The 20,451-nt window shown below is 38.6% G+C and overlaps 2 protein-coding genes across 2 annotated transcripts in view; both read left to right on the forward strand.

The window, feature by feature from the left end:
* Positions 1 to 11,554, forward strand: part of LOC144633654 (regulatory-associated protein of mTOR-like) — a 28,613-nt gene extending 17,059 nt beyond the window's left edge. Inside the window, exons 20-33 of the mRNA XM_078492498.1 lie at positions 250 to 330; positions 1,176 to 1,285; positions 2,029 to 2,194; positions 3,021 to 3,158; positions 3,609 to 3,717; positions 4,026 to 4,140; positions 4,550 to 4,674; positions 5,251 to 5,364; positions 5,817 to 5,929; positions 6,355 to 6,485; positions 6,911 to 6,997; positions 7,583 to 7,699; positions 8,391 to 8,520; positions 9,060 to 11,554. Coding sequence (XP_078348624.1) covers positions 250 to 330; positions 1,176 to 1,285; positions 2,029 to 2,194; positions 3,021 to 3,158; positions 3,609 to 3,717; positions 4,026 to 4,140; positions 4,550 to 4,674; positions 5,251 to 5,364; positions 5,817 to 5,929; positions 6,355 to 6,485; positions 6,911 to 6,997; positions 7,583 to 7,699; positions 8,391 to 8,520; positions 9,060 to 9,125 — 1,602 coding nt within the window. The 3' untranslated portion in view covers positions 9,126 to 11,554. The remainder of the gene's footprint in view (positions 1 to 249; positions 331 to 1,175; positions 1,286 to 2,028; positions 2,195 to 3,020; positions 3,159 to 3,608; positions 3,718 to 4,025; positions 4,141 to 4,549; positions 4,675 to 5,250; positions 5,365 to 5,816; positions 5,930 to 6,354; positions 6,486 to 6,910; positions 6,998 to 7,582; positions 7,700 to 8,390; positions 8,521 to 9,059) is intronic.
* Positions 11,555 to 13,689: 2,135 nt separating this feature from the next.
* LOC144633482 (3'-5' exoribonuclease HELZ2-like) overlaps positions 13,690 to 20,451 on the forward strand; it is a 68,676-nt gene continuing 61,914 nt past the window's right edge. Inside the window, exons 1-8 of the mRNA XM_078492339.1 lie at positions 13,690 to 14,002; positions 14,336 to 14,392; positions 15,788 to 15,827; positions 16,701 to 16,895; positions 17,306 to 17,342; positions 18,230 to 18,354; positions 19,040 to 19,102; positions 19,595 to 19,771. Of these exons, the coding sequence (XP_078348465.1) occupies positions 14,379 to 14,392; positions 15,788 to 15,827; positions 16,701 to 16,895; positions 17,306 to 17,342; positions 18,230 to 18,354; positions 19,040 to 19,102; positions 19,595 to 19,771 (651 nt within the window). The 5' untranslated portion in view covers positions 13,690 to 14,002; positions 14,336 to 14,378. The remainder of the gene's footprint in view (positions 14,003 to 14,335; positions 14,393 to 15,787; positions 15,828 to 16,700; positions 16,896 to 17,305; positions 17,343 to 18,229; positions 18,355 to 19,039; positions 19,103 to 19,594; positions 19,772 to 20,451) is intronic.

A 20,451-nucleotide genomic window follows, 5' to 3' on the forward strand; every position in this document is an offset into this window, starting at 1 on the left:
GACATCATAAGGCACAATATGTTTCCAGTCGAAACTGGCTCTGTTGCCCCTGACAACAGCAGCGTTTTAAGGTAAACTTGGGCACAAAACTTCCCTTGTTGCATACTCAACTGATAAGTGCAGTAAGGTGATTAATTATTTCAATATACTCGTTTTAGTTGTTCAATTATGATTTGCTATTCCTAACACATTTGAACTTTGATTTCAGTTCAAAAATCATTTATAGATTTGCTGAATTTTAAATTTCAGGCTCTACTCAATCTGTCTGTTGATCCATTTGTGGGTGTTAATGAAATTGCCAAAAAGATAGTAAATGGCATTACCTTAAAGGTAGGCATATCTGTACAGCTAAGGACGACGAAAACTTGTTGTTGGTACAAATAGCTAGTGTTCTTACAAATTATTGATGACTGTACTAAAGGAAAAAGAATTTCAAAGAATGCTGTACAGCTTTGCTGAACGGGAAATTCCTTCATGTATGTATATCAGGGTTGCTACAGGTCAGGGAAACATCAAATACTTCAAGGACAGGGAAAAGTCAGGGAATTTTATTTTGAGTCAGGGAAAATTTACATTTTGAAGCAAAGTCAGGAAAAAATTGGAATATAACACCGCTGATTTCATACAATTGATGGCTGGAAGAAAGATTTCAGGTCAATGTGATCTCAGTCACGTTTTTTTCTTGGAAGCGGAAGCTGGAGGCCACTACTATATCGGACATTTTACATATATTTGGTCAGGGAAGTTTTATGTTTATCAGGGAAAAGTCAGGGAATTTTGAAAACAGATGTCTGTGGAAACCATGGTATATATTTGATTAAATTAAATTAGAAAATTAAATTGAAGTTTTCAAGTGACCTGCACCACCTGGCATACATATAGTACAGTACTGTGTATTTTGAGCGAAGTTTGTAAGAGGAGACCTACCCCTAAAGTTCGCTGGAAAACACGAGTTGGGAGGAGGGAGCCACCGCTCAGAATTTTGTTGCTGGGAGGGGCATAATACTTTTGACACGTGTTGCCCATTGAGCACGCAGAGGCATAGGTATAACCTGGTAAACGTTCTTGTGAGGACGTGCAATATTAAGTTCATTTTGTGCATCTAACAAGTTCGTGATTTCAGATACATCACAATTTGTTATGATCAACTGATGTAAAGTATTGCAAATTTTCAGGCCACTATTGCCGCTTGTCCCCAAAGGATCGCCTCATCAGCATCCAGTCTTTCCACCTCAGCTCCATCGTCACCTGGCAGATTCCCAATGCCTTATCACACAGGCTCTGAGTGAGTGAAATGAGTGTTTAAGGGTATTGTTTTGGTTTTGGTGTTTTTGGTAATGAAGACAGAGGGGGGAAAAAAAAAAAAAAAAAAAAAAAATTTAAACTCTAACCAATAATACATTCCAGGTTCATGTGTTTTCCACTCAGGTCAAAAGCTGTTAGTAAGTACATGTAATCAGAATGCAATCAGTCTTTGTACTTTGAAAAAGGTTGTGCCGATAAAGACACGCCTTTTCAGTGTCAATATTCGTATGGGAACTGATTGGTCAGAAGAAAAAATAGCACAATTCATGATTTTTTAAAGGATGTAGACTTCAAATTCCTCTCTCACGCTCTTGTGGGACAACATTACCAAACAATCTGCAGACTCAAAGTCTTCAACAATGATCTAACCCCAAGTCATACTTCTTCTTCTAGTCAAATTCTTTTAAAAGAAAAATGAAAAATAAGGGAATCTACACTTGTCTTCGAAGTTGAAAAATTGGCATTTAGATTCTCTGTTCTTTTCATACATATTCAACATTTTGTAAAATGTCCTACCACCAAAAAATGTTTACAAAACGGTAACATGAAGTGTTAAACAACCTCGAGGCTTAACGAGCTAACTTAACGATAACGAGCTAGGACTAACAAAAGGAAGAAAAGCTATGAGTCATCTGCAAACTGAACTCTGCAGTGAGACACTGAAGGTGTACCTCATTACAGTACTCCTTGTATTTGTAAACTTGTTTTTCTTTTCTGTTCTAGCCCTGGCATGTCTCCTCCTCGCCACAGCAGTTCTAATGAAACACCTCGTGTAATGAAAGTGGATCCGACTCCAACAAAAGGTGCCAACCCTGGTCCCCTGGGGGCATCGTTTCCTCACTCGTACGAGTTCCACACAAAACGGAAAATGTTTGACAAAGGTCCAGAGGTACGTCTTAAGCATTTATTTTTGTTTGGTCTCAAAACGTTTTTAACATGTTTTCAATAAGCTCAGAAACGTAGCAAGGTCATATGAATCTGCAATTCCCTTGGAGTATATAATCTGGTTTAGATCATCATTGGTTGGTTTGGCTCAGATCACCACTGAATTTGGTTGGTTTGTTTGTGTAGAACAAAAGACAAGAACTCGTTAACAAGTGAAGATTTCTCATAGTCATGTCATTAGCTTGAACTAACCGACGATGTAGGGGCTTGAGTTTTTTAGTTGCTAAGCTTTTGCATTTTGAGTAGTTCAGCTTGTTTCCTTTTTCAAATTTGGCAAAATCTTGTTGCAAAAATTTTCTTGTAATCTGAAATTAAAAGGTGACTGTATTTGCAAGCCGGTGTTTTTTTATAATAAAGTGCTTCAACTTGCCGAGTTTCAATTTTCTTTTGATTTATGATTAGTTGATGATTGAGTGATTTTTATATTTCATCGTCTCAAAACAAAGGGAAAAAAATCAAAATGTTTGAAAAATTTAAATCAAAGCTAAATTTGAATCACAACAGATGTTTTTGCTATCTCAGCTAGTGACAGTTTTCCAATCTGCAACGAAAAGCTATGACACTATTAAGGAATGGTCAGATACCCTGTGAGCCATTAAAACGGCAAATAAAACATGGCATCTAATGTGGCATCTAATGCCACTTTTCTTTTTAACACGTAATGCCACTTTTCTTTTTAACACGTTTATCTCTGTATTGCCTTTGAAAATCTAAAATCTGTTTGATGTTGCAAAATTAAATAATCCTGCACGAACCTTTCGTTTTACCAGCACACCAAACATCCAAGCAGCGCAAGTGAAGACAACGATCAAGAATCCGATGAAGAAGCAGGCACTGCTAAACCTCCCATGGTCCGCACTAACTTTGCCGAGTGGTGTGCAAGTTATTTTGCTCAGTCTGTTATGAAGGTAATCTTCAGATAAATGGAATGTTGAAAGACTTTTAAAATAGTTGCATGGTGTGTTTGGGCTTATAACAAGGCAATAGGCCATTTCCGAGTTACCCTTTGCCTCTGTTTTAAAACGAGTCTACGTGCGAATCCATTCATTTGAAAATTAGTTTGATTTGCATGAAAATGTAAATGTAAATGAAACTCATTTCCATATGAATGGTTTCGCACGTAGACTCGTTTTGAAATAGAGGCAAAGGGTAACTCGGAAATGCCCTATTCACATTACGTCTTTGTCTCATGCGACAAATCAGAGACTTCTTGAGTACTTCGACGAAGATATGGCATATATGCGACCTGTGTGCCTGATTGCTTAAACCCAAAGCTTGTTGACAGAGAAATGCCTTTTTGTTTATTCTTCATCATGTAACGTTAGAAAAACAGGCTGAAAAAGTTTTTTTCATTGTAGCCTCCCGAGGAACATGATCCTCAAAGTCAGCTACATCTTGAAAGAGAGTGGAGATTTGAAAGAAACTCAAAAGTGCGGCGAGAGGCGGCAAAACAACAAGCTAAAACAGGTAATTAACTAGCTAAAACAGGTATTCAACGAGTGAAAACTCACTTATGACGGCGCATTAAGCTTTGAAACCCACTGCATTAGTAATGCAGATTTCAGTGGGCATCAAAATAACCTACGATCAAACCTTTCAGTACTTGAAATCTTCAATAAGAGGACACGTGCCACCATGGGTCACTTCGGTCGTATCGATTGAACGTTTCGAGAACTTAGTTTTCAAGACCACAAATGATGGTTTTTATATAATCACGTGAAGTAATGATAACGCATCAGTTGTTTACCAGTATTTATATATTTTTTCTCTCTCAGCTTCAGGGAAAATCGACGACCAGATATTCATCAACAAAAACATCAGTGCTCCAGGCGTGTTGAGGTTTCATCCTTACGAACCTCACCTAGCAGTTGCTGACAGGGGTGGGGTGAGGTAAGCGTGCTCAGTAAACTTCTTGTGTTTTTTTTTCCGTGTTCGACCATTCGGCCGGGAGCAATGACAGGCGTGCATTTGCAGACTACTAGATCATTTTGGACGGTGTTTGTTGTTGCACTATGGGAATCTCTTGCTCACTTTCAATGAATTTTTTTTCCACTTTTACGGCCAGTTTTAACAAATCCTTTATTTAAACACCTGGCAGAAAAAAAGGGAAAGCCCTTTTTGGAATGAGTTGTTCAAATTACTTTCAGTGACTCCATAATACGGCGAATTAGCGGTGGTTTTGAGATGGACTCGAGTCAAAGGCCGTGGAATATTCATGTCTTATTTTGCCTTTTAAGTAACTTGACAAAAATATTAAGTTTATATTGTATGCCAATGATTTTTTTTTTCTGTTTCGCAGCATATGGAATTGGGAGGAGGGTGTACGAATGAACTACATTGTTAACAACAACCCGAAAGTTTCTCGTATTACCAGCATGGACTTCCTTAATCCGCATGACCTGACATTGCTGTTAACAGGAACCGGTAAGAACCAAAACTACCCACTCCACCCATGTTAATTGGAGAAGGAAACTATGTTGTCTTTATGAGGGTGATTGGGAAGTCACTCAAAAAAAAAAAGAAGGCAGACTGTGCATTTTGAGTTCATTTGAAATGATTAAGGCCACAGTATTTTAGGTTATTTTGTAACATACAAACTGGCCCTAAACCCTCAACAATCTCTAGAAAAACACAGATGGTTCAAATTAAACAAGATTAATCTGGACGGAATGCAAAAAGCGAAACTTGTTCTCAGTCATATGCTCGCCTGTTTAAGTAACTTTTACATCATAATGCTTTCATCCACAGCAGCAAAGGCATCGTAGGTTAATTAGCACATTTTTTCAGCATTTCTATTATTTACATGTTATATTTTGTTTTAAAAATTATTATGGCTGTATGTACAAAGTTTAAAAGATGGATTAAAAAACAAACGTTTTCGACTTAAAAGTCATCAACAGAGTTGACTTTAAAGTCGAAAACGTTTTCAAGTTTAAACATTTTATCCTTTTAGCGAACATTTTGTTGAGCATGTTATATTTTATAACCGCGTTTTTTCAGATGATGGTTCAGTTCGTGTGTGGAGGAATCTTGAGGGAGAGAACTATAGCGAGAAAAGTTTGGAAATGGTGACAGCGTGGCAAGCTCTGTCTGGAATGCTGCCGTCTACTCGAGGTATGTACGAGTCTCGGTTTGAAAATGAGGCTAATAGTCGGTAGATCGTGGTGTGGTGTGTTTAAAGGTTAAGTGTCGAGCTTTAATTATTCTTCTGAGCACTGTTAATGGGGTATTTGGCAACTGGGTTGTGCTCAAGGTAATAGAAACTTGTAGCAGTGTTTCAAATGTTATTAATCAGTCAGTTATTAACTGTCTTAGTAAATCTAAAGTAATCACAGGCCAGTTACTGAAAATAGTGTATGGAATTGTAATTTAATTAATAAAAATAAATAAGCACAGTGTTACTTTCCAAATTTGTAATAAATCATGTGGGGCATCATTTCAGTTTCACTATTCAATTCTTCTAAACGGACAAAACCTAGTCTAGATAAAAGTTGAACTACCTCCTAAACGAATAAGTTAAATGGCATTTAATTTTTAATGTAAACTGCACGGTTCTCGTCTTGCAGGAAGTGGTTCTGGTTTAGTCGTAAGCTGGGAGCAGGAGACAGGCATCTTGTTAGCATCTGGCGACGTCAGATTCATTCGAGTCTGGGACACGCAGAGAGAGATGAGAATGCAGGTACGACTAACAAATATAACCACTGTTTTACACTCGATAAAAAAAATGGTTTAAAATACTTGCTATATCTCAAATTGATTCTTTATCCCTTGTTCAACCGAAGGCTTAGAAGGTCGAGAGAGGCGAAGCTGTCAAAGAAATCGTGGCCTATTAAACACTTGTGTACTTTTGGCGCGAAAAATGGGATGATGCGTCAGCTGCGTCACATCGCGGCGGCGATAAAATTCCATAGTTACCGTAGCCCTGGTCTATTTAACGCATGCCCAGTTTTTGGCGGGAAACAGCTGGAAGCTGCGGCGGCTGCTTCATATCATGGCGGGAAAACGACATTACAACTTAGGGACGGGGGGGCCATGACATTTTGAAACCCATTAGCAACACAGTAAAAAAAGAAAAAACTAACGAACGTTCAATTCTGTTTTCAGGACATCCCTACTGGCGCCGACAGCTGCGTGACAAGTTTAGCGTGTGACTCAGTGGGCAGGTCGTTATTAATAGCTGGCTGTGGAGACGGCTCCGTTAGACTGTTTGATAGAAGATTGCCACCAAGTGACAGGTAACAACAACGGCTAAGAGAGGACATTTCTTGACGCTTAAGTGCCGCCCTAAATTTTCCCGCCCTCTCCTTCGAGAGTGCATTCAGGCCCTTGAGCAAGTTATATAATTATTTTGCGTATCTAAAACTGTCCACTTTCATTTTAGGGAGCACTCTTTTGAGGTATTTGCTTAAAACCGTAATAAACACAGGGACTGTCTTCTAAGATTAAGATTCAGTTAAATGTGAGAACTGAGTACAGTTCACGTTTGTCCATATTGTAATCCAATTTAATAATCGTTCCCAAATTTGCTTTTCCGTTGGTCGTCAAGTACTGCTCTGTAAAATCAAATTATTGCAGCTATGGGTTTTCCTCTGATCTAAGTAGTTTACGAGCTTCTTGAAATCATGCACAAAATATTTGACAGTATTTCTTTTTCTTTCAGCCGAGTGATGGCGCTCCGAGAGCATGCTGGATGGGTAACAGGCGTCTTTCTGCAGAAGGGTGGGGACGGGAACATCATTAGTGGAAGGTAAATGATTGCATTAATCGCTTGTCGCTTATGATACCGAAAAAGTTATGCTATACATAAAGTTCTCTCACGTCATACTGTACGCATTCTCGCGAGTGGCTCTGAAGACCTAGAAAAGCATTGCTTACGCGAGTCATTTCACGAGTCTTTGTATTTAAATAGGTTGAGGCCTTGACTCAAAAACATTGAAGAAGTTAAACGCTTTCTCGGCGAGACCGAAACGGCGTTTCAGCTCGGTCATTCGTGTCTAGAAATTCAATTCATTTTTACTATAGAAGAAACAATGAGATGTGCCTCCCATCAGTGTAAACATAGCGCAGCCCTGACTTGGCCATTTCACCGGTCAAGACATTGAACTTTGCCGCCTCTACATCAAACATCGTATGTAACAAACTAAATTTTAGGAGCGGAAAACTTGTCTGCACCATGTAACAGATTCGGACAGGTAACCTTATGATATGATATGAAAACAGCCTTGATTTAAAACTAAATTCTCCTAACGTAGGTCACAGAAAATGTATATAGAAAAGTATGGAGAATTTTGACACTGAACCCAGAACACCCTCGATTCCTTGTCTTTCACAGTGTTGCCGGAGACGTAAAGTTCTGGGATCCGCGTTTTACGGAATCCGTGCGATCCCTGGAAACTGTTGGTAACTCGGCAGCGTTCGAGGTTCATCACCAAGCCAAGGTGTTTGCCACGTGAGTATTACTAATTTTGGTCCTTTATTAGTTTAATGTTGTACCAGTGATGGTGTGCATTAACATTGTTATTGATTTGATATGTTCGAGAGCCAAGTTTGAGTATTGCCGAGTGTGTGGAAGTCTAAGGGGTTTGTGGGATGGGAAGTCAGTGATTTAGCGGACTTAGTAGGAAGTGCGGTGGCCTAATGGTTAGTGCGCTGGACTCCGGATCGAGCGGTCCGGGTTCGAGCCCTGGCGGGGGTCACTGTGTTGTGTTCTTGGGCAAGACACTTTACTCTCATAGTGCCTCTCTCCACCCAGGTGTTTGAATGGGTACCAGCGAATTTACTGCTGGGGGGGGTTTACCCTGTGATAGACTAGCATCCCATCCAGGGAGGGAATAGGAATACTTTTAGTCGCTTCATGCTACTGAAACCGGGATAAGCTCCTGCCTGATGGGCCACTATGCACGAACGCAGACTTAAACTTTGGTTCACTATTTGCTAAACTTACTTGTTTATTAAAAGTTAACTGTTTAACGTGCTCTTGAACATGAGAGTCTGTTTATTCAGCCAACTTGAAACAAAAACAAAACTAACAGTAAATTGGAAGACATGGTGACATATTCTTGAGTCAAGAAATCAGTGTTTTAGTGTTGACACCACACTGACGTTTGCTTATAATTATGTTACATTTTGTTTTTCCTTAGTGGTTCTGCAAGTCAGATTATCAAGGTGTATAACTTGGACGGAGGAAACCTGAGTACCATAAGATATCACGACGGTTTTATGGGCCAGCGGATTGGGCCCATTAGTTGTCTCGGATTTCATCCTCACAGGGTAAGTGGAGTTATTTCTTTGCTGTAGCGGTAATCTTTACAGTGACATGCCCCATTCCGTTATCACCAGCTTAGGGAGACATTGATTTTGCTCGTCACGCAATCTGGGACGGGAAGATTGCGTGACAAGACATTAAATATAAAATGTTTGCCTTTTCTTTTATGAAGTGGTTATTAAGGGGCTTGTGGTGTTCAAAAAAAATTTTTTTTTTTTAAAAAAAAATTTTTTTTTAAAATTTTTTTTTAAAAAAATTTTTTTAAGAAAAAAATAAAAAAAAAAAAAAAAAAAAAAAACCCCCCTTTTTTTTTAATTTTTTTGGGGTTAAAACGTTCATAGTCGCCTATTTTTCCGTGAAGTCGTAGAGATCGATCGTTGAGTTCGACGGGCCGCCATCTTGGTTCCTGAATGAGAGCGAAAACTGGAGAGAGTGCAAAATTCCCGTCACACTCCGCACCCCTACCCAGGGGCTTTTTGCACTCTCCCCAGAACAACCGCGACCGGCCTACTGATTGTTTCTTCTTCTATATTTTCCTTCCCAGGTTCATTTGGCTGCAGGCAGCACAGACTCGTTTATATCGATCTACTCCACTGAGAAAAAGCGGTAGTAGAGAATTAAATTTATTACACATCGTCGACCAATAATGTAGATAACAATTGACGAGTGAACATAATCTTATAATATAAACATTTGTTAATAATACAGCAAAATTATCCCTTTGTTCGTAAAAAGACGAAAATATCTAAAAAAAAAATTCTGTCGCTAGAGGGTTGGAAAGGCATATTGGGAAGGGCTGTAACACGTGACTCGCCTTAGTCCCCCGTTTGTCTGTAACGTCTTTTCTTTGGCCACGCGGATTTATTTACCCCTTCAGAGGATTGAGACGTAGGGGATAAGACGGGTTTGCTGTCAAATGGCTGTGTAGCAATCGAAGAATAATTTGTACATACTAAATCCGAAGCATGAGCTCGGTTAATGGTGAATTTTCGTGGAAGAAAATAATTCAAAAGTGCCAGTGGAATGGTCTTAAAAATTGACATTCCTCTAGATACCAAAATAAAATTTTATATGTAATATTTTCAATTTCTTTTTACTTGAAAGTAAGGAAATTTCACCACTTTTCACCCTGGAATACATTTGGTACTACTTCTCAAAAAATCAAAATTAGTAATATTCAAATAAATTTACAACTTCGCCCTTATTTTTTATACATAATGTGCTCACGCGGAGAAACCAGATAATTTTCTCGAAGTTATATTTCGAAGCCATTCTTGGGTAGTAGAATTCCTTTTTAAAGTATGTTTTTAAGCAGTCTTTTGTTAAACTCTTTGAGCCCCAAGGTTAATATCAAAAACATCCCTTCATATGTCGTTTCTTACATTTCGTACACTTTACATAGGGAGAATTTGTTTTTAAATTTGGCATTTCCCAAGGTGATCATGTTGTTCTTTCTCATGACTTCACTTGTTCGTCTTTGTCATAACCTGAATTTACTTGAACTTGTTTAAGACAACACTGGGGCCGACAGGGTTATAACTAGTGTGATGTTTTATGGTGTTTGATAACAGAAAACAACGCCAATTTTAGTAGATAATTATATTAATATAACACCTCCTTAAATATAATGTAGACATGTTTGTAGAGTTTTCATACGTACATTAAGCGGTAACCGATGATTTAAAAGTAAATAGATCATTATTTTAATAGGTGTGTTTTTTAACCCTTTCACTTCAAAAGTTTCGGCTCTTTAATGCGGTTTAAACTGTTAATCGGTAGTGTCGTCATTTATATGGTACTGTCAACTTTCTCGAAGGTGGCCACCGTCGGGACCGGCCCCAACTGGCCGTCTTATAGGAAGTTTAGTTACTGTGAAATGACTGAAAAACGGCAGTGTCCATTAACAAGTTGACTGTACTGTTTATAATGATGTTAAAGGTAGTTCTTTCTCTGTGTTGCCATCCAACTGAAAGCTATTGAGCGTTACACTTATGTAGTATTGTTTGGTTTTCAGTATTAACCGAGTTGAAATTGAGTTTTTTTTTCTTTTAACAGTGAAAGGGTTAAGGTTAGGCCACGACACTATCCCCAACGCTTTTGACCGCGGGGTCTTGAATTTAATGTAATATATTGTGAGCATTTTGACATGGTAGCACAGTATCCCATGTTTGGTAAAAGTAATTGAGTTGTCTCGAGTTAAATTTCGATATAAGAGAAAAAAAACGTACGTACGTACGTACGTTTTGTCACAGTTGAAGCTAATTTCGCGCCACTAATGACGTCACTGATGAGATACTTGCCTAAATAATTTGTTGCCATGGCAATTTGGTAAATCTACGCTCGTTAGAAATTACTGTGAGACTTGTATTTTGCTTCTAGATAAAGGAAATCTCCTTGGTCGTTCAGTGCTCACGTTTTCAATAAAGGTGTCACTTCATGTTAATAACGATTGAAAAAAAAAATGAAAAATTGTAAGCACAGATACAGTTGTGTGTGTTAGCTAAGGTTTTCAACTTTCATAACTGTATTTTTGTACATATAGATATTTTTGAAGTAAAATGAAATACTAAGTGACAATTATTTATTACCCATAAACGAATTTAAAAGTTCTGTTTTCACTGAATTATGCGAGATGTGTTTTAAGCGGTGCAAAATTTTTCTGTTTGTAAGGAATAGTGCATCTTAATCTCTACTGGGGCTGACTCATGTGACTCAAATGCTTTGTTCTTTCAAATGACCGTAATGACGTGCAGTTAGAAGAACAAGCGCCTAAAGTTTTGTGCGTTGTTGCTAAATAAGAGAATAGAACAGGAGGTTTTCGAACTTTGTCAGGGTAACACGTCACGTTATGTCACGTGGGCTCTCACTCACCGAGGGATCACTCAGAAGCAATCAATAATTAGTACGTTAAAAGGCACTGCTAAAGTTGGATTAGATAATTCAGTGAAAACAGAACTTAAACCTTAATTGTAAAAAGAGGATTTGTCAATTTATACATTTTAATGGTTTTCCGCGTCAATAAAAGAACATTGAATTGAAGTTGTGGCGTCAACATTTTGTGTTAATGTTGTTTAATTGAATTTTAAAAGAGGACCTTATATAACCTACAATAACAGCTGCTTGTCACCTGATCTTGACAAAAATAGGTTCTAGCGCTATTATATAACGCGAAAAAAAAAAAAACCCCGGACACATTCACGGCCTTAACGGTCATGGTCGTAGAAAATGAAAAGGACAGGTCTAAAAATTACTGGAAAGCAGTCGCGATAAGCCTTATCCCCTAATGGTAGCGTCACAAATTATAGTTTAACTTTACACACGTCAAACTTGAACAATAATATTCAGGCTACATGCAGCTTTTCTTTTGATTGACAGAATCACGTGATTATAAGCCTGTCATAACGTATGCAGAGGACCTAATGCACTTTTGCTATCCTCAGAACCCATTGTTTACATTGCCTAGCTATAACTGAATTGCGGCCCTTTAAAACAACAAGATGGCAGCGATGCAGTAGTTTAAACGTTCCTCTCTGACTGAAAGCTAAGCAAAGTAAGTAACTATAAAGATAAGGCTTGGATAAACGCAAAGCATCGCGTGAAAATTGATCGGTGAGTTGTAAAGACGGATACGCAAAAAAAGAAGCCATTCTTCACACAGGTCTGATAACATTTTTGTTAATGCTTGTTATTTAAGTATTAGAGGTATATGTTAAGTTTTGGGATATATGATGCATTGTGAAAGGATTTAAAGGTTTAGGTCCTGTTGTCCGAAAATAGCCATCACTACGTGGACAAAAGAATATCAAATTTGTATTCAGTTTCGACATCTGCTACCGAATTCCAAAAAAATGGGGGAAAAAGCTAATTTTCTTTATATGTTTTAAGTGGAACAGTAGGATTGCTTTAAAGACTACCACCACCAAACCGGCGGAAACGAGAAGCGAACGACTTTAAGAAAGTCTAGTGGAACGGCTAAAGACTGAGCGACATAATCATAGCCAGGGACGTTATTATAATCATACGAAACTGAAAATCATCTACCATTCTTATGATCATGATTATGTCGATCATAAGGTGTTTACGATTATGTTTTTAGATCAGTGTTCCCACTAAGAGATAAGCGACATGATGGCATTTTTTGGGTTTATGGTTATGATAAGTGGCTTTGTGCGGTCCGAAACGTTTAAGCCATAAAATAAGGCGACGTGGTTTCAATGCAACCCATTGGGTGCATGGCTTTACTGTATCCTTTTATTTAATTTCTTGAATAAAAAAAAAAAATACTCTGTTATGGTTGGGTTTGACGATGAGTGACCCAGGTGTTTTTACTTGGTAATGTGAGATACATAAAACGAGAGAGAAGTTAGAAGAAAAATAGCCTCGCTGGCAAAGATAACCGGCGATCAACGAAGACTGAACTGTTGACAGGCTTTAGACCAAATTACATTTGTAAATGCTAAATACGCTGATGTTAATTTTGTACTGTCGTTTTAATAAAGCTTTATGCATACATATGAACCAAACTACATTTTGCATAGCTGCATTAAGAAGCCAGCGCTGTTTATAAAACAAAACATCTGATACATATAATACATATAATGGGCTTTACATCAGATATTTTTTTGCATCGGCGAGTATCAAGAATGGATATGTTAGAAAGTTTGGCATTTTTAATTTTGTAGTAATTGTGTCGCTGGCGCATTTATAATGGCTTCATTCACGTTCGTTTTTCCTGTTTTGACAGTCTTTTAAAAGTTTAAATAAATTTAAATATATATTACCGGGAGTTAGATCAGTGAAGGCTTTAAAATAATAACAACTTTTATGTGATCGCGATCGATTCATCAAACCCAGACATGTATTCGAGGTTAAATATTACTCGGGGAAAGTTTAAAACACGAAAATTTAACATCTCTAGCGAGCACTATGGAAACCAGCCTTCAACAGTAGTAATCAGTCTTTTGTTTCTTGGTTCGTAATTAATCAAGTATAATTTCATGACTTCTGCCATTCAGTCTTATATTAAAATAAACTTAATAATGTAAACTTTTACTTTGATAATCGCAATCGCGAATTCAAACGCCCGTGTGTTTGAACAAGCAGAATATTGCGTGACCGTACTCAAGCTGTTTTTCCTAGAAATTATTTGTTTTCTCCAAAGAGTTTCCCGGAATTTTTATATGTTATGCATACATCAGTGAACCTGACAGCGAGATCTGTGTTTTGTGACCTGATCATGTAGCAGGTATTTGCATATCATGACATCTTCAGACAAAACATTAACAAGGTTTGTCGCTTTTCTTTCGAACAGGTCACATCGTAAAATTTCATGGCAATTCTGGAATATTTCCAAAACGACTGTATCATGGCTCATGAAATAAGCTTTGTGAGAATAAATTGAGTTGAGTGAGTCGCTGACAGCGCTCGTTGCACCTGGATGAATTAGCTAAATTTTGCAACGCCGAGCAAAACAATCTTGTTTTGAAGGTAAGTTTATATCGTGCAAAGGATCTGCTTCTATGAATAGCAGCAACAGCTTTATCAAGATTTCTTTCTGAAACAGCAATGAGGAAACGTTCTATTTGCAATAACTGAAAGTGAAATTCTGAAGACAGCCGGCATTGAACGACTTAAGTATTCTGCGATGGACTTTCTCGAACTTTCTAAACACAAACATCCTATTTTCTATCAAATCGAAATATTTAGCAAAATATGTATATTAACTCCCAATTAGGAATAAAAAGTCTGAAAGGGTCCTCTTTATCTGCTAAATTGATAAAGGTCAACGGTATGTAAAGTAAATGTTGTGTTTCATTTCAGACAGTTGATGCACTCTTCCGAAGCAGTGCAGGAATCATCATAAATGGCGAATCTCAGGTAGTTCTGTTTATTCTCTGATTTATTACTATGATCGTGTTAATTATTATTCTATTGATATCTCGTTTTAGCAAGGTGTACTTCGACTCAGTATCAAAAACAAAATTATAAACTATTGTGTCACATTAGCTCCAGGTCGAACGCGATCAAAGGGCCCTTTGGGCTATCTCCAGACTCGCCTACAAGTTGAGCTCACGCGATCAGAGCGCGAAGTGCGAAACCGGAAACGAGAAGTGTACGACTGTTTTATCTCCTGTAAGAGGGGGTGTAGATCACGTTACAGTAACAACGCACTCAACTTCTCGTTAATCGCCAACAAAAAGGAAAATCGAGTTTTTTGTTTTGCAAGTGAGCTTGAACACGTGTTTCTTCATCCCAGACTTGTGGTCAGTGGGAATCATTGTCATATTCAGAGAGCTGATCGCTTTCCTTTTTTCTTCGTTCTGAGAAACTCGAGAAGTATCATGTATCGTATATTAGGCTTATACCAGATGTGACACTACAAGCTAAGATAACGCAACGTTTGTTGAAAAATCATTCAATACAAAAGTTGCATTCTACTTTATTATAATACATTATTTTTTGACAAATTTCCTGTTTATTATTTAAGACCCCCTTGGGAATCGTCATCGCTTCTGCTTGCATTGCGTGCCGTTTATTTAGTTTAAGTTTTCGTGTCACGATTGTCCACACTTGCGGATTGCGCGACGATTGTGAACATGTGACATTAACACATTGACGCCTATGCAAGCCGAAACCGACCGCAAAAAGCACGCGTTGACAAGCGTATTTTTCCTCCCTTTTTCTGGGAACAGTTTGGTTTTATTGTTCTGTAGCTGAAGAGAACAAATTTACCCAATCAACATCTGTAGAGATAACATTTTTAGAGAACTGTGGGGATTCTAGAAAGAAGATTTTTTCCCTTAAATTCGCCGGCAATCGGGGCTAAAAATGTAAAGGAGAAACGCGAATCAAGTGGCCTCAAAATTGAAAAACGTATAGACTGCTGAAGCCTTGCTGGTAAGAAAGGACTCTTTCTGGTCAGGATTGAGAAAAGCATCAAGAAAAAAAATTATTAAAACGAGATCGGAGATGAGAGGTTGAGATTATTACTTCAGTCCCTAGCTCGCCTAATGTGCGCTTTCATCGTCAGCGAGAATTGATCAGCCTTGACGTTGACCCGATCGTGTGCTAGAACATGCTAAGGGGAACAACCGATTTTCTTTTTAAACATTTTTATGGATAAAAAATGTAGCACATTAAAGCAATTTGTGACTAAAACGGCCGCTCAAAAGCGACGAACAGTTCCCAAAACTCAAGTTGTGGTAATAAAAGCCATTAAAAACGAAAGAAACGTTGCACTAATATAAAATATTTTCAATTATTGCTTTTCAGTTCAGTGTCCTTCGATGCTTTGCCGTTTCCAATACCTCCGGTTTGTATAAAATTTTTTGAACTTCTTTGAGGATCTCGTATATGAAAAAAATCGACCCTTTGGACTGTAGTCAGAATAGTATTTCACTAAAAAATATAATACTTATGCCTTTTTACTAAAATCAAGTTCTGGAAATCTCGGTTCCTTTTTTTCTACTTCTTTTTTTACTTTCCACGAAATTTGGAAAAAGGTTTTTAACGTGAGATTTCTATGGGCCGGTTGACAAGAGCCTAGCGCCGAGTCAACTATAAAAGTCTATAGAAACAAAGAGCCAGAAAAAACGTAGTTGCTGCACAATGTCTGCATTTAAACCAGCCAGTAAAGTTCGTTCCTACTTAGCTGTCAGTAATGCTGATAAATTTCCGTGAAACATTTTTGAAAATAAGCAATTTTTAGGAGTTTTTGTGCGCGCTTTAATAAGAGGCGCGTGGGTCGGCATTTTAGTGTGCAGCCGGTATCTTTACTGACGTTGAGCTTTCGGGCAAAATTGCATTCCCTTACAGTCCCTCTCTCCACTATAAGTAAATAAATTGATCCCACGAATTGTTGGGTGAGGAGGCCGACGATGAACTAGCATCCAATCCAGGAGCAAGCAGCATGCTCCTAGTCACTTCAGTCGCTTTATGTCACAGAAGGCTAAGCGTAGACACAGATTTAGATAAGCCGTAACTCAAATGAAGAGCCTTTTTCCTAGCATTGAGATGATATGTATAACTAATATGTATGTCTGACTGTGGTACCTATAGTAGTATACGTAATTAGAGGCAATGGCACCTTAATACTCGATCTGCACTGACGACATTAAAATTCTTTGCTTTTTGCGTGAATTGTCACGTGGTACGGCCTGATAGTTTCCAACGTTTCTTCTCATAGGCTCTGCTTTGCTCGGCTCTTGTGTCAGCAAACTTTGAACAAACCCTGCACAACGCTGAGCAGTTCATGTTGATCAGAGATTACCGCACAGCCGCCGCGCTATATAGTGTGGCGCTTGAGCGTCTTGGAGTTCCCGCTTCTCCTGAGTCGGTGGCCGGCATTCTGTGCAAGCGAGCTGAATGTTTACTTCGCTTGGTTAGTATATTTAGGTTGGATGTGAGCAAACTGTTAACTAACGCTGAGTCTTATATTAATATTTTTTATATTTGTCGTACAAAAAGAAGCTAACAAGAAGGAATCATGCAAGTTTTTTTGATGGCCCCATCTTCGAGGAATCTCTTTAGGGCTATTGGCTGTTGGCAATTACCGTACCCAGATTCGCAAATAGCTAGTAAGGTCAGTGCCTTGATATCCTGCGATATCAAGGCTGATATCGCCGAATTTTTGGCCCAATTAGTGTATTAAAAAAACCTTATCGTACCTTTTTGACTCGCTTTGGCAACAAATCAGGTTGTTTGGTCTCGCCGCAGTTGGCTCTACTGCCTCTCGCCAAAATACGAGCAAAAATACGTGACCTTTTCTTATCATGATTTTTTTCATTTCAGAATTATGTGCAGCACGCTTTGCGAGATTGCGAAGTTTGTAAGTACACAGTATGCACACTCATCTATTGTACAGTAATAGATCAAAAAAAGAGTTTAATTTATTTATCTTTCGGTCTCAGTAATGCCCAAATGAAAACGCTTACTTAGGCCTACGTAAGTAGCTAACAACTCATCTTCTGTAAAATTGTCAGAGACGCGGTATCCTTTTTCTTTTGTACGCTTGGGCGGTATGCAAGGCTACTTTGGCCAAGCCATGGTTGCCAAACGTGCCTACAGGATGTGCCACCGAAGCGTACCAGAACGGTTCGAGTAGGTTTAAGGATTCTGCGTCTCTAGCCATTTCACAGAAGTACTTTTGGTCAGCGAGTTGGACTCCGGATGGAGAGTTTCGGTTTCGAGTCCTAGCCTGGGTTTTTGAGTTTTTGTTCTTGGGCAGGACACTTTACTCTTTCAGTGCCTCTCACCACGTACACCCAGGAGTATATGGATCGGATCTCGGCGAATTGTTATGGTTAGGGAAACCTGACAAAATGCTTGGGTAAACTTGGGACTGGCATCCCATCTAGGGGAGAAACAATACTCCTAATCAGAATAATCTCTGGCGGTAAACACGGTCCCGGCGGGCTTGTATGCGCATTCGCGCTTACACGGTCAGTTTAAAAATTAACCTCCGTGAGAAACACGTCGTTGAGTTTACAATACTTATTTTAAATGAAATACGTCACGGACCACTCATCCCGAAAAAAGTTGGCCATTTTTTAAATTTTTTTGTTCGAAATCCATCTTAACTTTCCTCAGTCGTGACCATTCTCGTTAGTTTTCGGTTTATTATTACTTGACAGGAATAAAAGGAGATCATCATTAATATTTTCTAGCCTTTGTTTATGTGTGCTAACCACTCGCTTATTTTTTCGTTGTAAACAGCAAAGAACTTGGTCGGAGCCGAAGACGAATACATGGCGTTTCTATGGTTACGAGCTCTAGAGTTACAGGGGGAAGTACAGGAAGCCTTCACGCATGCTGTTATGTACAAAGCTCTCGATTCTCAGGTATTTACAACCCTTATGTAACAGGGCAGTGTTAAGTGACAGGAAACCCAAGCGTAATAAAAAGTGTTTGTGCGGAGCTTCGACTTTTTTGAAATAAGGCGGCTAAAAAATAACTATGGCTAGATAAAACATAAACTCTTCTGTTCTAGCTATGCATAGTAATTCTCCTCTGATTATCCGATGCTGAGTAGACTCATACCCAATGGATTTTTCCTTAACTTATGAAAGCAAACGAAATAGAAAATAGGAAAAAGGCTGCTTTGTCCTCATTTTTAAAATTCTAAGTATCTTAAGTCATTGGCTCGCATTTCCCTGTTATTCCGGATTTGAGTTACTACCCATGCAGTCACTCACTTAATTTTATTTTCAAACCTATTGGCGGAATTAGCTTTTCTTCTTCTTCTCGCCCTCTGCCAAATTAAGAAGCAAACCAGAAGAAAAACATAGAGGACTATAGGAAGGGTTTCTTTCTTCCATTGCTCGTTTATTTTGCTGAAACAGGATATAAGGGGAGCTATGCCATAAAGATCTTGGATGTCTTAAGTTGCAAGTACGTTTTCCGGCGTCTCTCTTTCGATCTCCGGGGTAAAGAAATTGAGGACTACGGCAAGGAGGATGTTTGTTACCACAGTCTTCGGCTAACTCTTCCGCCTTAATGGATTTTAATACGTTTTTAATTTTACAGATGAAAAGAGACAAAGATGCTGTGCGCAGATTAAGAGCAAAAGTAAAGACGTTATGTGGCCAGGTATTGAACAGTTGATAACTAGTCTGATCTGCTCTGGTTTTCCAGATTGTTGCTTGTCTCGATAGTCTTGATAGTTTTGAAAACCACACGACTGACATGAAATTAAGCAAAATATTATGGTGTTTTAAAACGGCTTGAGAGACTTCTTCCTAGCAGGAAAACAAAATGGCTAGTTTTAACTTTATTCTTTCTAATTAAAAAAAAATCACGCGTCGTCAGTAATGGATCGCTTCTGTCCACATAAACCAAAAACTAGCTTGTTCAAAGTTTCCACGTGTGAACGCTTTCGCGCTTAGTTTAGTTAAATGCATTCCCCGAGAAAATTAGTAAGATAAACATTTAATAATTAACATGTACAAAACAAAAATGGGGAGAGGGGCAGGAAAAAGAAACAGAACAAGTATAAGAACTTTATATCAAAGATATGCACTAATCTTTGCGTTAATGAAGTGGGTATCTATACAACAGTGTTTTACTCGACTTCATTTTTAGGGAGACCACCAAGTTTACAGGACAATCAACATCCTGATGAGGCAGGGCGAGATGTTGTTTAAAAACAAAGAAACTGACTTAGCTCTCAGCATGTTCACAGAAGTGGAAAACCTCGTCCCTTCCGGACAAGGAATTCTAGAAGTCCATGAGTATCGCGCACAATGTTTCTTCATTCGGGTAGGAACAAATAATTTGTTAGCAGTTCAGGCTCCAAGTATTCTTGGTTTTCACCGTCACGCCATGAAATATTAAAATCAAAACCAGTCGTTGAAAGAAGCCAAGTATTTGTAATGTAATAAAGGATACACAACTGAACAACTTAACCAAGTCTCAGGCACTGTTTACACGGACGCAGTTTCATTTGTAACCCCATCGCTTTCGATGCGGTTACGCCTTTCGTTTACACGGCGCCGATCGAGACACAACTGAAACCGGATCTTTATGAAAACGCTCTCAAAAGTGGAGCGTTTTCAAAACGATACGGTTTCATTGGTCGTGTAAACTGGGGTTGCCCCCCCCCCCCCCATCCTGGGGTAAACCATTGATAGGTGCATAAACACTTCGAAATTAAACCGTGTCGTTTTCGATGCCGGCGGTTTCGAGGTCATGTTAAACCGTGTTGTTTAATATCTGTATGGTACTCCGTTGTTCAGTTATTTGCCAACTGAAATTTTTAGAGCTCAGTATGGAAACGCCATGTTGGTGTCCCTCGGAGCTGCACAAACATGGCCGCTGGAAATCAATGAAAATATCTGGAATCCACTTATGCTCTTCCAGCGATAACTTTTTCTCTTGTGAGCTACCATACAACCACATTTATGTCTCTCCGAATGCTTTAATTGTCCGACCTGCTAAAA

Source organism: Oculina patagonica, chromosome 12 (assembly GCF_052425735.1).
Source record: "Oculina patagonica isolate OP01 chromosome 12, crgOcupat, whole genome shotgun sequence".
Lineage (NCBI taxonomy): Eukaryota > Metazoa > Cnidaria > Anthozoa > Scleractinia > Oculinidae > Oculina > Oculina patagonica.